Source organism: Dipteris shenzhenensis, chromosome 23 (genome assembly GCF_047967505.1).
Source record: "Dipteris shenzhenensis isolate YYH24624 ecotype China chromosome 23, Dip_SZ_1.0, whole genome shotgun sequence".
In the NCBI taxonomy this organism is placed as follows: Eukaryota; Viridiplantae; Streptophyta; class Polypodiopsida; order Gleicheniales; family Dipteridaceae; genus Dipteris; species Dipteris shenzhenensis.
In genome coordinates, this window is record NC_141618.1 from 52,026,637 (window position 1) to 52,043,992 (window position 17,356).

Below are 17,356 nucleotides of genomic sequence, written 5' to 3' on the forward strand. Positions count from 1 at the left end.
GAGGAAGAGGACACATGGCATCATTTCATGTGTTTAGGAGGTGGGGACCACATGGGGACAAGGACACATGGCATCATTTCATGTGTTTTTAAATCCCTAAAAAGGGGGAACCCATAATGGTTGCCAAGCCTAAAGGCCATGGGCTAGGATGGGAGAAAAAGTGGCTAGTAATGATGACAAAAAGATTCCCATCCTAAACCCATGCTAGCCCCATCCATGTGCTAAGACCCTAAGTAACAAAGGAGTGTATGTGCACATGAAACCCCCTCTAAAAACTTACAAGAACCTTGTTTACCTAAACAAACATTTTTAAAAAAGAATTCAATTAGAAAGCCCAATATGTCAATACATTTATGTAAATTTACCTTAAATTTTTGAATGAGAAGACGTCTCCATTTGAACCCACCCGGTACATTTATATATTTCTCCATTAAAATCCAAGGTAAGAGGGGCACAAGAGCTCGTGAAAAAGTACATAAGTTACATATATATGTATATATTTGTCCATTCGAACCCAAGGTGGTGTATGTAGAGTTTGATATATGTGAAGGGGTATGCTAGGTACTAAGGTGATGAAAATTAGTAATTAGTCTAAAGTGTAAGGGACTTGGAGGAAGCCGGCCTTGCAATCAAACCGAAAATGCTGAAAGGCTTGGATACCTTGCATGGTCACGTCATATTCACCCACCTTGAAAGCCTTCACCATTCTATTCCACTCTCTCTTCGACCTCACCCTTCTTCTTCCTGCTGCATTAAGGCTTATGCTTCCTACTTCTTCCGTTGCATCATCTCCAGCTTCTGTTCCCACATCATCTCCTGCTCGTTCGTCTTCCTGCTTCTCCAGCTCCTTGTCTTCCGCAGTTTCATATACCATAGAGCCAAATATCTTCTTTTGCCTTCTCCTCACAATCCTTCTGAGCGACGGGTACAACTTGTTCACCAACTCCCAGAATTCTGCATCACTTTGGTCTTCCAATTTTTTCCCGAACAGATCTGGGTTCTGTTCCAGTTCTTTTACAGTCTCCTGGTCACGTCGAGATTGAGATGAGCGTTCGCGATATCGCCATCTCGCTTCAACTCCGCCCTCACTGTTCAGTAGAAAGTTGACATCGGCTGGTATTTTGACTAAATCGGACCAATGCTGCAAAATTACACGAATATTTTCACATCAGCCACTCGGGGATTGAAAAAGCCGTGAGCAGAGTGAAGAGAGGCGCATGTTGTCGTTCTATGTGTTCTTAATAAACTCTCACAATCCCCTGATAGAAATTATGAGCATGAAACTACCTGGATAATATCATCCATTAACTCCCTCCATTGCCAGCAAAAGAATACCCATACTATCAATTGCCTTTTCCATCCTTTCAAGGTCGTCGTACGAGTTGGATGAGTCATGATACTCCGCACCAGACGGTGGTAATTCAAGAGTATCTTCCATGCTCGAGGGCTCCGATAATCCCCATATGCATGCTTTGCTAAGTGCTGGAATACTTCGACCTCACCGCTGGAATAATTTGTATCCAACACACTTATATTCATAGCTTTCCAGTCTGCAGGAATCCATTAGAGACGCGTCAACAGTACAGGATACCGAACACTCTAACTTCAATAAAGTAGGGATTTACAACACAGATTTTGAGGGTGTCGTGTAAGCACCTTTGTTCCATTCCTCAACTGGTCGCACCGAAGGCCCTGCGAAAACCATCGATGTCTTAGGAATCTTTGCTTTGAATATCAGTAAAGTTCGTTTAGGTTAGCGGTGTTGCACCTCTGCGGCACATGCAATGCTCTTGTCTTTGCTGCAAATAGTTGTTGGATACTGCTGCAATATATTAGATATATTACGATCCTCTTACCTTCCAGAGCTGGTGATGGCGGTAGCTCGCAGCAGACGTCAATAAGTTCAGTTGGCGGACTGCTCTTGGGGGTCACAGGGTTTGACGGGTTAGTCTGTGGTTCATGTTTGTCTGAAATATCCGAAGCCCTTCTAGGATTATTCAATTTCCTATCGACGGCTGGATCATTGAGCTCCTTCTTGAGGAACTTTTCATTGAGATGCTCCTTGAGGAATTTTTTCCTCAGCTCACGGATGCCTGGGTCAGGTAACACAATAGGTATTTGAATTAACTGACGTAGGAACTTCTCCCCAGCGACAATATCCTTGTCGATCGCCACCACGGCATTTATGTCGCATGAGGCCAGGATTAGGTTCAATGGAGCTAGGAGCTGAAACAAAACTGCAAGCTTAGTTACGCATTCATCTAAATGCATGTAAATTGAAAAGTAGTATTAGTAGAATTTCAGCTAAACCAACGAACAATTGACAAGAAGGGAACCTCCTCTTTGCTTCTGTCGAGATTGTCTATGAACACCAGGACTCGGAGATGGCCTTGTGACGGGATCCGTTTTAAGCACTCTGTTGCTTCCCCGTCATCAGTGTCAATTCCGACGAAAGCTATTGGCGTCCTCCAGAAGAAAGCAATCACTTTCCAAAACCAGAAATGGGACGGCTGCTTACACATTTGTTTCTTCACAAAATTGATGTCTCGGATTACCTCATGCTGATAGCCTAATTTCGACTGATGATCTGGCAATTGTGTCTGTGCAAGCAACTGTTGACTCACGGGCTTCACCACACCCATAATTCTCGATAGAACAACCCAGAAGACAGCAAATAGGCTGACCGGCAGGGATCCATACTTGAAATTGGCGAGCAGAGGGCTTGATGGTAAGGACAACAGTTTCCAAATTGCCCAAGCAATAAATCCACCAAGTAATACAGTCATTATAACGGGAAGGATAAGCTCCAGAAAGATTTCACGCGGCTTCATCAGGAATGAGTAGACCCAGCAGATTCGTAGCAATTGGGCAGTAGTCATGCAACTCTCCATCTCCTTTAAAATTTCAACCGCTAGGCCAGCCCACGCCTCGTCCTTGTTTTCATAGTGCCAAGCATCGTAACGGACTGTCAGCACACATGGTATCTGTTGAATAATCCGTTTGTTAGTTCGGATTTGGATTACGTAATTACAACCTTCTCTCAACAGCTATATTTTCAGCTGCCTTAAGCTTTACGATTGCTATCTCTTCTATACATTAAGGAGAGGATGATTGGAAGAAAATGGACCATTAGATTTAATAATATGAATGTGGGACGTTAGATCCAAACCAGTTAAGTTACGCGTGCATCTCCTTCTTGCTTGCAGACCCAAAATTTGAATTGTTGCCCATTTTGGCACATTGAATGTGGATAGAACAATCCAGTGTATCTGATGAGGATTCAACTAGTGGCAAATAGGGGTGATGCTAAATGCAGATCACCCAAGCTTCAAGAAAATCACGAGCGGGTGAGGGAGCGGTGCCACGTCCCCATGTCACTTGCATGTACTTGTCAAAATGGATTTTTGCAATAACATCAGAGCTTAGGCTGGTGGTGAGGACTATTCTCCGCGGGCGTGGAGGTCTTGGGTTCAAAACCTGGTTCTCGCTCGAGCACATGGAGATATCTCGGTACATGGAGTCATCCTAGCACATGGAGACATTTTTGGATGAGGACATCCTTGGCACTTAGTTTTTTTAAAGGGCTTATAGCCGCAGGAAGTGTAGCTCATCCGGTGTTTTTCGGGCCGGGAAAATGGGACCCATCGAGACAAGGTCATATAGGACAAGCTTGGGTGATCTAGATTTATCCTCGCCTGGCAAGTAGATGATTAACTTCGCCTTCCTTTCTCTTGCCTCGAAGGTAGTGGACTCACATGTGGGTAAGATCGGGGCAGTGGTAATGACAGTAGGCTGGGTGGACTCAAGAGTGGGTAAGATCGGGATTGTGGCAACGACAGTAGGCTGGGCACTAGTAGGGTGGAGGATCCACTTGTGACTTTAATAGTCGGGGTTGGGGTGGCAACGTGGTTGGAGATCTGTTGCCTGAGGATAATCTTCACCTTGGTGCATTTGTCATTTTTGAAGTGAGCCCACCTTTCAGCTGACCTGGACTTGCGGATGGGACCTCATGCAGTCTCAACAGAGCGAGAACAGAGCTCACAAAACGGGGCACCCAATGTGTTCTTTCATTCACCTTGCAGTGAATTTTTCTTCACCCCCGCCCTAACAATCAAAGGTTTCACTGCCTCATCACATTTATTGCCGCATCGTCGAATCAAATCTGAGAATGATACAAGTAGTGGCATTATCTAGATTTATGCTGGTTTATGAGAACGCTCTTTTACCTAGCCACATCTCAAGCGATTGCATAGGAGAAGCCATTGGTTTGCATTGCGCAAGGAAGTTAGAGGTAAGGGTATGCATATCGTACAGGTTCCTACCGGCCAGCACCATGGCAAAGCCTGTAAGAAGCTATCGGGACTTTCATCCTGTCTCCATTGTCTCTTGGCCTCCATCATTCCCTCAAGGTCGAGCCCATTAGTTTTAGCGTTTCACATATTTCCTCATCGTCGTGTCTTGCTCAAGCTCTAGCTCTTTTATCTGCCTTATGGATTCCAAGCATTCACAAGAGCTCTTTGGGCTCTAAGGGAAAATGACATAAAATTTGAGAGACATCCATAACAGGAATGTATCTCAATGTTGTAAGGGCTTCCATACCTGCAGTAGACATATGTCCAAGTTTGGCATACCATAAACTAATTGATGGCTGCTTACTAATCATAAGCATCTTATCCTGGACACCTGATACATGCAATGCATAAGAGAATCCAACCTGTGATCCTCTAGCCATAACCAGATTGCCTCTAGCAATCTTCCATGCATGATCACCCAAAGAGACATGATAACCTGCCTCAACCAACTGTTCACTACTGATCTTGCTTGTAGCAAGTCCTAGTATATGTCTAACCCTCTGTAGAATAAGAATAGAGCCACTAGGCATAACAAGGTGGATATCCCCATAACCATAGAGATCCATAGAATGATCAATGCCCATCAAACCACTCTCCACAATGCATTCTTCATATGCATTGAACCATGACCTATGAGGGGTCATATGACATGAAGCACATGGATCTAACATCTAATCACCAAGAATGGGTACATCAGTGGCCAAGGAGGTGTCAGACATAGACAAAAGAATGCCTTCATCACTGCTACTGTCAGTGGAAACCGTGGCATCCACGCCTTGAAGCTCAACATGCTTCTTCTCCTTCTTCCTGTCATTCTTAACCTTGCTCTTCTTCTTGTATTTTCTCAGCCATTTCCAGCAATATTTTTTCATGTGGCCATACTTTCCATAATAGAAACATCTAACACAAGTCCTGCAGCTTACACCGGATCAACTTACTTCCAAAAGCAAAGTTGTAGTATTTCTGTGAACTACAACTTTCCAGTTTGGCACAAAGTGCAATTTCGCACCAGGAAAGAGATATTCAGTCCTGAAAATGACTGTTTTGTCATAAAAACAGCAACAGCAGCTTGCTTGTATGTTTGCTGCCCTTTACAGCACTCATCTGCTCCGGCAAAACAGCCCCAAAAATGGTCAAAATACATCCAGCAGATCACCCCATATGGCAACTGCAACACCAACAAAATGGCAAGTACAATACCCAACCAAATCAGCCCCGAGAATGCTCCCAGATTAGCAATAAAATAGCCCAAAAGCACTGGCAAAACAGCCCCGAAATGTGCTCCAAACAATGCTAATCTGACATGATCTCAATACATCACCGTACCACCGTATGTATCCCAAATAGGCAAATAACCATGCATCCAACGAACTGTCAATGCATCTCAACCAGGCATGTACCACTGTCAAAGATATACAGTTTGCAAAATGGCTGTCTGCACACTGATCATCGAACTGTCCCTATTTTGGACAGTAAATAACTCTGTACTGTAAACTCGGATGACCGAGCTGTCAACAAAGAAAACGTAGCCCTTCCAAAGTTCTCTGACTCCTCTGTTGGGCACCGAGCCTAAATCCTTATGGATTTGCAAATACTTGCTGTCGAAAATGGCATTCTGCTCACTTTTACTGTCTGAAATACTGTCAGATTTCCAGACTAAAAGCAAAGAACTCACTCTTCTTCTCCAAAGTGGATGTTGTTGCTATCACTGGGTTGCTCTTCCTTTGCTCACGGGATGGAGTTGCTGCTAGTGCTGGGATGCTCTTGTTCCTTTGCTCACATCTCTTCTCCTATCTACTCCATCACAAGTTGCATATGCAGCTCTCCAGTGCTCCTTCACGGTCTCCTATGCCAAAGAAGTTGCTCACCAACCGACTTCTGGCTCACAGAATAGTAGCAGCAATTGCTCTTGACGCCTATATACTAGCTGCCCATGACACCTAAATAGCTGCCATTAAGCTCCTTATGACCTTAGCAACTCCAATGAGCTCCAAGGTGCCCTCGGCTACATGGGTGATAGCAAATGACTGGCTCCATCAACCTCACAGCAAAGCAATGGAATCTACAGCCCCGCCTTCAAGCAATTCGCCTCCTTCAACGAAGCACACAGCATGGGTTTTGATGCTTTCAGCATTCACATAACAAAGAACCCGACTGCTCACAACGGATGTATCAAAACTCCAAGCCGCTCCATAGTTGCCGTGATTCTTCCGACTCGGCTAGCAGCGTCGAGTGCCTTCATAGACCCGCTCAGCAAGCCTCTCTCCATCGACCAAGGCAAGGCCAACAAGACACTTCGTCCAACCGACCAGACTACAACAGCTAACATCTACAGACCTCCAAGCGCCAGCAGTCGAGATAACAGTACTGCCTCCTTCCTTATCCACCACAGCTACAACAACTGTAGCAATCGGTCGCTCCACAAGCTCAATGGCCAGCAGCTCTGATACCAATTGAGGGGGAAGAGGGAGCACTCAAGAAGGGATAAGGGACACTGTATAGGGTGGAGCAAAAGCTACTCCAGCTTATTCCTCTATCATATATATATGAGTATACATGGGCATTGTACAAGTGGGTGGGCACACTACCCTTTACCCCAACAGCATGTGCGTAAAGAATATGCTGTAAAGAAAAACATTGTATTAGAAACATAAACTGACTCAAGTTTAAAGCACAAAATTTCAACCTAAGGAGGATTACCATGTAATATATAATATGTGACTCCCCCCATGCTTCTACCATGAATGATATGAATTCTCCCAATGATGTTCTGAATCTCTCATAATAAAGCTCATCTGTTTGACCTTGTCTAAGCAACTTTATAAATGCATCAAGCTTTGTCCACAGTTTTGCTATCACAGTAGCAATTCACGGATGTGAAGCTTGATTCGTGGTGCACTCACACAAATCTTTCCAGTACTCCCAACCTAGGGTGCTTTGAGCCAATGTATGTTTTTCTTTATCAGCATTGTGGTTGGACAAGAACCTCCTTGCCTTTCCTCCACTAATGGACACTTTAGCATGAAGATTTTGTCTCTTTCTTGATTGTTTATTATCCTACTTAAGCTTCACATTGCCTCCGTGAAGTCCCATTAGTGAGAGTAGTTCTTTAGCTTTTGCAATGCATTGTGCAAATACTTGATGTGGCCTCAAATTCCAAGCATAAACTAGATGGAGATAGAGTAACTTATCAAGTATACACAATTTAACATGCAAAGTACACACCCTCAGATTGGACTAAGAAACCTTGCTCAACTTCCTCATCTCCTTGAGCAAAATGCAAGGCATCGTTCATAATACAAATGCTCACCCTCTCTAGCTTGTGCTCTTTTACCAACTGAGCTTCATCCATTTTTATAACAAATACTAACTTGCCATCTATATAATGAAAGATAAATTCAGTAAGGATATAGAAATCAGAAGAAATAAAGTTGAATGTGAAGAGGAAATTTCTATTACCTTCTTCTCTCATCCCATAGAATTTGACCATGGCTCTCTGCAAATTCTCTGTAACTTGTTTACATAGCCCTTTTTGTCTAGGGTCCTTCAATACTTGCATGACATCACTTGGCTTTATTAAACTTCTTAGAACATATGAAGGATCACTATCATCCATTTCCATTGTTCCCATCACATCCTCCATGAAATTCCTAAAGTAGAGTACAAATGAGTCTTAGTGGAAAGAATGTAATACCACAAATATTTTGGGGTAAGAAATTTCATTGAAAATTTGGGAAACTAACCTTGCAGCCCGTATTCTCCTCTTTCGGGCACCGCTATTGGTTGACAATGCATCCATAGATTGCAATTTCTTTTCCTCTCCTTCAATCCCAAAGGTGTTCCCTTTAACTTTTGTTCTCGTTCTATCGACTTCTCTCGTTCCTTCTCCATAGCATGTTGAACTTGGCCATAGATAGACCTTTCCAAATTTTGTTTGCTTTCAGCAAGCTTCTGGATTGATTCTTCCAATTCATGTCGCTCAAAGTCCAATGCATGTGCTTTGTCACTGAGTTCTTTGTTTTGCAATTGGAGATCCTGCATACTATTATGCATTGCCACAATAGTAATATTTCCCAAATGTGCAAGTTCTTCTTCTTGGGCTCTCTGCACCTCGCTTGCTTGAATAACCAATGTCTGAGAATGGTTCAATCGATTGCGATAACCGAGCAATCCAACATGTCCCTTGCCAACAAACCGAACAACATCATGCAATGTATGAAAAGGAGGACTCTTTTGGGTGGCAGGGTCTAAAGGATACAAGTTTCCATCTACCCAAAGGTCAAGATGCTTCTTCCCTTGCAATTGAAGACTGTGGAGCACACTTTGAGGAGTTCCACTATATCCCCAAGAGCGTGTGCTTGCATATTCTGCCTCCAGTTGTAGGTTCACATGGTACTTGTTGGATATGTCCTCAAATGGTGCCATGAGTACTCAAAGAGAGGTATCAATGATGCAAGCTAAAATGTAGGGGAGAGCTGGCAAAGATGGAGCAGTAAGAGGGAGAGAGTAGCAAGGAAGAGGGAGGAGGAGTTCAGCAGATGACGGCAAGAGGAAGAGGAGGAGAAGAGTAGGATGACAAGTGTAGAAGGGAGGGAAGGAGCTGCTGTAGAAGGGAGGAGGGAAGAGATGCTATAGGAGGGAGGAGGAGGGGAGAGATTCTGCAGGAGGGAGGAGTAGAGGAGAGGGATTCTGGGCGGCTGGAGAAGGAGGGGAAAGGAAGGAGGGAGGAGGAGCCAGAAGGAGGAGGAGGAGCCAAAAGGAGGAGGAGGGGAGAGGGAGGAGGGAGAGCAAGACAGAGGAGGGGAGAGGAGAAGGGAGGGGGAGAGAGGGAGAGGGAGAGGGAGGAGGAGGAGGGAGGGAGGAAGGGAGGGAGAGGGAGGGAGGGAGGGAGAGAGAGAGAGAGAGAGGGAGGGAGATTCGAAATTTGAAATTTAAATTTCAAAAAGTGCCCCCCTCCCCTCATTGATGGAGAGAGAGGTGGGCTCAAATGTGGGCTTAACCCACCTAGGTTGGGCTAGTTAGGCGTCTTTGGGACCCTCCAAACCCCTTCCATTAGCCCACTAAGTATTCCCTAATCCATTCCTTATGAGGCTCTTTTGAGACCCCAATTCTCCCCTAATGGGTGGTTTTGCAAGAAATAAAGAGGAAGGGGTCATTTAACGTCTAGCAGGTGCTAAATATATGCGAGTGGTCAGCCTTCGTGGTCACATGATTGGTTGTTGGCTTGGTTGTAAGGGTCCAAGAGTGGGGACTACATGATTATAGGTTCAAATCCTGTTAGGTGTCTTTATATATTTTGGAGGGTAGTGGGTTTGGTGGGCACCCAAGTTGCTGGCCTATCCACATGGTAGGCCAGCGATAGGGTGGCCTACTCTCTACCCACAGTACTTATGGAGCCCCACTTGCAAGACCCCTATTTGAACTTTTGGGAATGCCATAAATGCACCCCTTCTATACTTCTATAAAGTCTTCTATATCTATGCTATCTATAAAGTCTTGTATACTTCTATATCTATACTAATATAAAGGAAGGGTTGGCTCGGCGAGCAATTCTAGAGGTTCAGTAAGACAAGATAGAGCTTCGCAGGAGGTTCGGAGGTAGGAGGAGCTTCAGAGGTGTACAAGATGCGTCATCACACCACATGTCATATCTAGGACAGTGCAATCGTGCAAGAGGTACAGTCTGACACAGGTGGAGCCACACATGACACGAAAGCATGGAAGACAAGTGCAGAGCTGCAGCTTGGCGGAGTTGCAAAGTTGTAGAGTTGCAAGCTATAGTCAATGATCAGACTAATGGAGTTGCAGTCTGCGATCAGGCTCGCACAAAGTTGCGTCGTCAATGTGGAGTCACACGTTCACCATAATCATAGTGACATGGCATAGGATGCAGTCATACTGGTAGCTCACAGTGACAACCAATAACGTGGCATGAGTCACGACAATGTGGCAAGACATGATGATGTGGCACAAAACTCGATGACGTGGCGAAATCAACGCATGAGAGACCCAATGTGGCACAACTCTACATGATGTGGCGTAATAGACTACTGATGATATGGCATCACAGAAGAGTACCAATAACATGGTGGCCAGACAGATTGGTAGATGTGGTAGCTAATAATTCTAATTATAAATATTTATGTTATAAATAAATAAATAATACGCACACATATATATATACTTATATTTTTATTTAAATAAATATAAATATAAATATACACATATATATATATTCATATATATGAGTACATAAATATATAAATATAAATAGATATATTTATTGATTTCCACATGACAACATATATATACATATATACATACATACATGCATATATATATATATATATATATATATATATATATATAATATTAAGATTATAATTATATAGATTTATAATACTAATAAATAAACAAATATTTAATATTCACATGTGTGTGTGTGTGTGTGTTTGTTGATTTCCACATGACAACTAATGTATATATACATACATATATATATATACATATTTATATTTATATTTATTTATATACATATATATTTATATATATGAATACATAAATATATAAATATAAATAAATATATTTGTTGATTTCCACATGACGACTCACACACACACACACACACACATAGTAAAACATGAAATAAATAAATAATATCATATATATAATATCAAATTTCTCTCATCAAAATTAACTAAAAACTATTTAAAAAAGGATTATAAAAAAATAGATAAACAAAATTGTTGATTTCATCTCTCTCTCTCTCTCTCTCATATCAAAAGTAACTAAAAAGTATTGAATATTGAAAAAAGGATTATACAACATGACGAATGCGACCACCAACGATGCGCACGAGACCCAATGTGGCACAACTGCAGATGATGTGGCACATTACACTACTGATGATGTGGTGCTACGAAAGAGTACCAATGACGTGGTGGCCAAGTGGATTGGTAGACATGGCAGCTAACAATTGGAGAGAGAGAGAGAGAGAGAGAGAGAGAGAGAGAGAGAGAGAGAGAGAGAGGAGAGAGAGAGACTACCAATGACATGGTGGCCAAGCAGATTGGTAGACATGGCAGCTAACAATTGGAGAGAGAGAGACTTTAATAAATTGCCTCATCATAATGTGCTTACATGGAGCATGACGAACAAGAAGATATGTGTGTGCATGCGTGTGTGCGTGCGTGCGTGTATTTATACTTCTATTCTATATATTTGTATTAACACACACACACACTTTTTAATAAATTGCCTCATCATAATGTGCTTACACGGAGTCTAAGGTATGTCAAACAAGAAGATATGTGTGCGCGCGCATGCATGTGTAAATATAAATACAAATATATAGAATAGAAACACACATATGTGGCGTGTGGAGAAGCAATGGAAAGAGTTGATGTGGCGAGGCTAGAAAAAACACCACGAATTGTCCAATCAAATGCAACGTGGCCAATAATGACGAGAAAATTGCTGGAGTAGCCTACGACTATTAACATCAAGGGGTTGAGCTAATTTCAAAAGTATCAAACACTTTGTTAATCGTAGTACCCAAGGAGAATATAAATTAGTTGGGTGTGATCCTCAGATTATTGTTGTATTGTATGAGAAAATAAAATTACAATACTTTATATATGTACCAAAGAGATTTTTGGGTTTTTTAAAAACTAGGGTTTGGGTTGTTAAAATGTGCATACATTAACTAGAACTAACAATTTTTGAATTATTAATTGAATCAAAATGGAACCCTTTGTGTCGTAAGCAAGTCTAAAATATTGCTAGCTAGTAGATTATTATTTAGTTGCTTGAGTCAATACCTACCCTAGCCTGTGGGTTTGTAGGCAAATACTTTGCCTTTCATCAATATCAAATGGCCACTCATTAATCCGAATCATTCAGTTAACTATGCATAGGACCAAGCCAAGCAGTGCCTACAGTGGAGGGGGTCTTAAGACTTGAATTTTTTCTTGAAATTAAGTACATTTAGAGACCCATCGGAGCGTGTCTATAACCCGTCATAGATAGGTCATGCTACTCGTCCCCACAATTTGAATTTTGGGACATGTATGGCAGCACACGGTTCTCCCTCCCCCCTCTTGGTGGTTCACGGCATGCTCTCTACCCACAGTACTCATGGGGGCTAGACCACTTGCAACTCCCCTTTTGGACCTTTTGGGGATGCCATAAATACACCCCTTCCCCACAATTTGAATTTTGGGACACATGGTAGCAATCTTGGTGGTTTTCTTTTCCAAATCCATGGTATTCTTCCCCCCTTTTTCGAATTGCAACCACCTCTTAACTAAGCATAGTAAATGCCACATTCCACCTCAACATACCATTGCCCCACATCTTCTATAACTCTCATTGGTACACCTCAAATCTCTCTATGATCCCTTGAAATTAGGAAGCACTAATTGGAGGCCCTTTGGAGACCCCGAATTTCCTCTAATGAGTTTGACAAGTTTCAACATTTTCTTAGCCAATCCTAGATCTCAACCTTTCAATGAGTTCATAACATGGGAACGTCAGCTTCTCGCCTTCAATCTCTCGTATGTTTTCATACATTAGCAGCTTCAAAGCCTTCGACTCAACCACCATAGACGACCAATTCAATGGCCGCTAAAGCAATGTCTTGGTGAATCAAAAAACTAATTCAATCAATGTATATATCATACGTGTGTATGTATGAAAACACACACACAAAAGCCTAAAACATGGGTTCATGAAAGACAACTATCATTACAAACAACAAGGTGGATCGAGATGTTAGAGCAATGGCGAGCTCGTGTCTAGACTCAAAACCTATCATACATGTAGATGGGGGTTAAAAAAGAAGAGGGAGACAAATCAAAGCTAGTGAGGAGGTTTTGTTTAGTATAGTGGAACACACGATTGTGGGGGAAGAAGGTAAAGATAATATGCTTGATCGTTAAGCTGAGGGAACAAGGGTGAAGTATGCATCGTTGTGGCGTAGTCTAGCATGGAGGACTTTCGTTGATAATCAAGAAATGAAGCACTAGGGATTTCAAAACCCTTGAAGTGTAACAAGTGAAGAAGGGTTATTTGCTAATTCACCTTCATGTTCGATTTTCCATTTCCTACCTCCATTTTGTAAGCCGCGTTGAGAGAGGGAGGGTCCCGTGAGGTCGACCCCATGTCCATGTCCAAATCAGTAGAAGGTGGAGACCTTCCAAAAAAGACAAATGCAACAAGGTGAGGAATATCCTCAGGCGATGTTGTTTGAGGCACATTGATAGAAGGATCTTTTTGTTCCCCTGATACAATTTGCTAGAGGGTCTTTTCCTCCAAGACCATGCAAATTTTCCACTTCCATATCCCATAAGAGGGCATTTCCCTCATAGCACAGCTCGCCCACAAAACATTTGCCTTGATTCAAGCTGTGAAAATTGTGAGACTGTTGATCTGCCATGTCGATCCATCCATCCTAATCCATCTTTTTCACGATGCTTCCTTCATCTATTCTGTCTTCTTTGCTATCTCTGATCTGCTGTCATGCATCTACATGCAGTCTACAACAATCTACACCGTAGACGGACCTCCTCATTTTTAGGGCCTCCTATTATCACACCTAACATCAACAAACTCTACTACTCCTAGAAATATGGCGAATTTCAAGGTAATCTGCATAAGAACAACTCCAAATTGTATTTGCGAAGAAATAGGGAGTGCATTTCATGGGCATGGGAATGCCCTCTAATTGTTGATGCCTTAAAGTCGTTCCAGCACCCGAGAGTTCAAGTCTAGAGCTATGGGATCAAAAGACATGATGTTCCATGAAGGTGGAGATTTCGTGACCTGGGCAATAGAGTGAATGGAGGCGTGGTTCCCACGAGCCAAGACTAAGATTGAAAAATAGCTAACGATACCTGGGAGATTCTCCGTGATATTTCTTAAGAGCAAAATGTGGGAGGTGTCATGACTTTGCAATGACACCTTAGCAACCTTCCTCTGCATGAAGTAAAACCCGTAGCTCAGACAACTTACTGTAGCAAGAATGCTCGTTCCTCCAAGCCAAATGGCCTTCACGAGCTTAGGGAGTTAAAAAATTACAGTTCAGAATGTCACCAACTGCATGCCTCAGAAGGAATTCCAATGCAAAAATTCCTAAGGATCTACAAATCACTCTTTGATTAGAGGTCTTGCTCCTAGAGGACCAATCCCAGGCATCAAAAAAATGCTTTTACAATAGTGGCAAGATGGCCACAACCCAGACTAGGATTTCTAACAAGAGTTCTACTGGGAAAAAGGTATCACGAGACAAGAAGAAAGGTTATACTTGCTACTACTGTAATGAGGAAAATACTTGCTATTACTGTAATGAAGGCAAGCATTACGTTCGAGTTTGCTCCAAACATGCCAAGGACATGAAGATGCATGACCATTTGTGTCTTCACCTTGCACACACCAGTTATTGAGCCGACTCTTAAAGCTTTGGTGGCCACGCTACCAGGGAATGTGAGCCATTAACTAGCTATGGAGATTTCATTTGCATTCAAGGGAATGCATGATGAGGAAGGCCTGATTGACATTGGTATTGTGATTTGGGTTCAAGTTGCCAGGTGTGCTTGGACAGGCATGCCTTCTTGGCATTTTAGACTCTCACAACGAAGAAAGCCATCGTCATTGGTGGCCACAATGGCCACATCTCCATTGTTGGCCAAGGTTTTGTTCAAATTCTTCTCTCCAACGGGGAGACCACTAACGTCAACAATGTTCTATATGTACCAAAGCTCACCAAGAACTCTCTCTTTGTTGGGATCCTCAGTAGTCAATGTTTGACGATCCAATTCCATGGAGGCCAATGTGTTCTCCTCCACTAGGGCACTGTTTATGCCAATCACATGTGCACCGATGGGTTGTATAAGTTGAATGCCACCTTCTGCTATCTATCTCACACACCTTATGCACTTGCTGTCGTAGCTCTTGCTAGACACGATGCACTTGGCATCGTAGGTTTGGTCATGTCAATACACAAAAACTAGAACTAATTGCCAAACATGCACTTATGGATGGTTTTTACTACAAGAAGGGCCTTGATCCCCTTCTATACATTGGGTGTGTCTTTGGAAAAAACCACAAAGAACAATTCCATCGCCACTCCAAGACCAGAGCTATGGAACTCCTTGAGATGATCCACTAAATGTTTGCACCCCTTTCCTAATAATTTCTCTAGTAGGATCTAAGTACATCATCACTTTCATCAATGATTTCTCTTGATCCACTTTATTGCATTTCTAAAGCACAAAGATGAAGTCCTAGAGCGATTAAAAAAATTTAAAGTTGTGAATCTTACAGGATGATGCATCAAAAGATTGTGATCGAACATTGGGGGAGAATATCAGAGCACAAGCTTCAAACAACTGTGTCATGATATACAAGCATACCCTGAGAATACACCATCCCACAAACTCTTGAGTAGGATTCCATCTTGAAATGCAAGAACTAGTCCATCCTCGACATGTCTCATTCAATGCTGCATCATGAAGGTCTTCCATAGTTCTTGTGGGCTGAAGTGGCTCCCATATCAATTTACTTGTCACACATTTACGTGTGTTTGGATGCCACGTGTTTGTTCATATTCCAAATGGTCCACACAACGAATTGGATGCTCATGGTAGACATGGCCTAGGGTATGCCAACAATGGTTGAAGCTACAAAATATTCAACCCCATCACGACATCACCCACCAACTGTAGTTTTCGTGCAGCGTCATCTTTGTGAAAGATGACCAAATGATTGCCTCTACACAAGAAGGCACCTCGTGTCCAGCCATCAAATCCATGCAACTCCTATATATCACAAAGATTTGTCCAAATCAATGTCCTTGGACCACCTTCCAATGACACTTCTTCTTTGACACACATGTCCATCATGCAACTCAATGACCGTGATGCTAATGCACCTCCCTTGCCAGCTTCTCACACCTCCTCGGACCCTCCCTCTGCTCCATCTCGAGTTGTGCCACCTAGGCCATCCTCCGCCGATGCCCACTCGATGCCCATAGACTTGGAAAAAGTCCCAATGCACACGTCATCTATTGGTGAGGATTGCAACACCTGCATCGTCCATTTGGAAGTCGAGATAGGACTCACGAGGTTCACTTTGTATAAACCCCATATCACGTGCGTTCAAGGCCTATTTATAAAACCCCTTTATTTATAAGTTCACCATGAATAAAACACATCGTTTTTCTAGTTTACCTATGAATTACATGTATATATGATACCCTTTTGTATGTGAAAAATGTGTAAAAAGGAGATTTTAAAAACTCCTTTCATTGGACCCACATGCTCTTTTATGAGTGACTTCCCGAGAGCTAGAACCAATCCTTCCCAAGTCAATCCACTTGTGGCCACCCCTAGCTTGCTAGTTGATATAACTACCTTCACCCCCTCATCTTCCACCACCATTCGTAGATCTTCCTCATTGCACACGCCATCTCCCGTCATGCTTTGACAAGAGACTGTTCCAGATCAACGATTTGCCCACCAAACCACACTCCTTATGAGAAGCACAACACTCTGCATAATGGCCCCTTTGGGATGCTGCCATGGGAGAAGAACTGCTCTCCATTCAACACAACCACACATGGGACAAGACCATGGCTTTTCCATCTAGATGCACACCAATCGACAAATATAAATGGATCTATAAGCTAAAGTATGCACCAGATGGTTTTGACTGCAATGCCGACTAGTCGCTTAGGGATTCAGACAAATGGAAGGTATAAACTACCTAGACTTTTTTCCCCTGTTGTTTGAATTGCATCTATTTACATGTTGATTGCCTAAGCCACTATCATGGATGTTTTTATTAAAGGCACACTTATATTTTAATATAAAATCTTAGCAAAAGTATTATCAATCTAGTTCTTTCAGTTTCATAATATTGATAGAACATAGTGCATTTTTATATGTTTTCTTTTGAATTTAGAAGAAATTTAAGATGTAAATCCTTGCAAAACTTTAAATTTTTTA

The 17,356-nt window shown here is 42.4% G+C and overlaps 1 protein-coding gene across 2 annotated transcripts in view; it reads right to left on the bottom strand.

Moving 5' to 3' along the window:
• Positions 1-386: 386 nt before the first annotated feature.
• Positions 387-17,356, bottom strand: part of LOC147887527 (uncharacterized) — a 43,091-nt gene continuing 26,121 nt past the window's right edge. For both annotated transcript variants that reach the window (XM_087394448.1, XM_087394447.1), the window contains exons 8-12: positions 2,337-2,984; positions 1,857-2,226; positions 1,657-1,692; positions 1,288-1,550; positions 387-1,141 (exon numbers count right to left, since the gene is read on the bottom strand). In XM_087394448.1, coding sequence (XP_087250574.1) covers positions 587-1,141; positions 1,288-1,550; positions 1,657-1,692; positions 1,857-2,226; positions 2,337-2,984 — 1,872 coding nt within the window. In that variant the 3' untranslated portion in view covers positions 387-586. The remainder of the gene's footprint in view (positions 1,142-1,287; positions 1,551-1,656; positions 1,693-1,856; positions 2,227-2,336; positions 2,985-17,356) is intronic.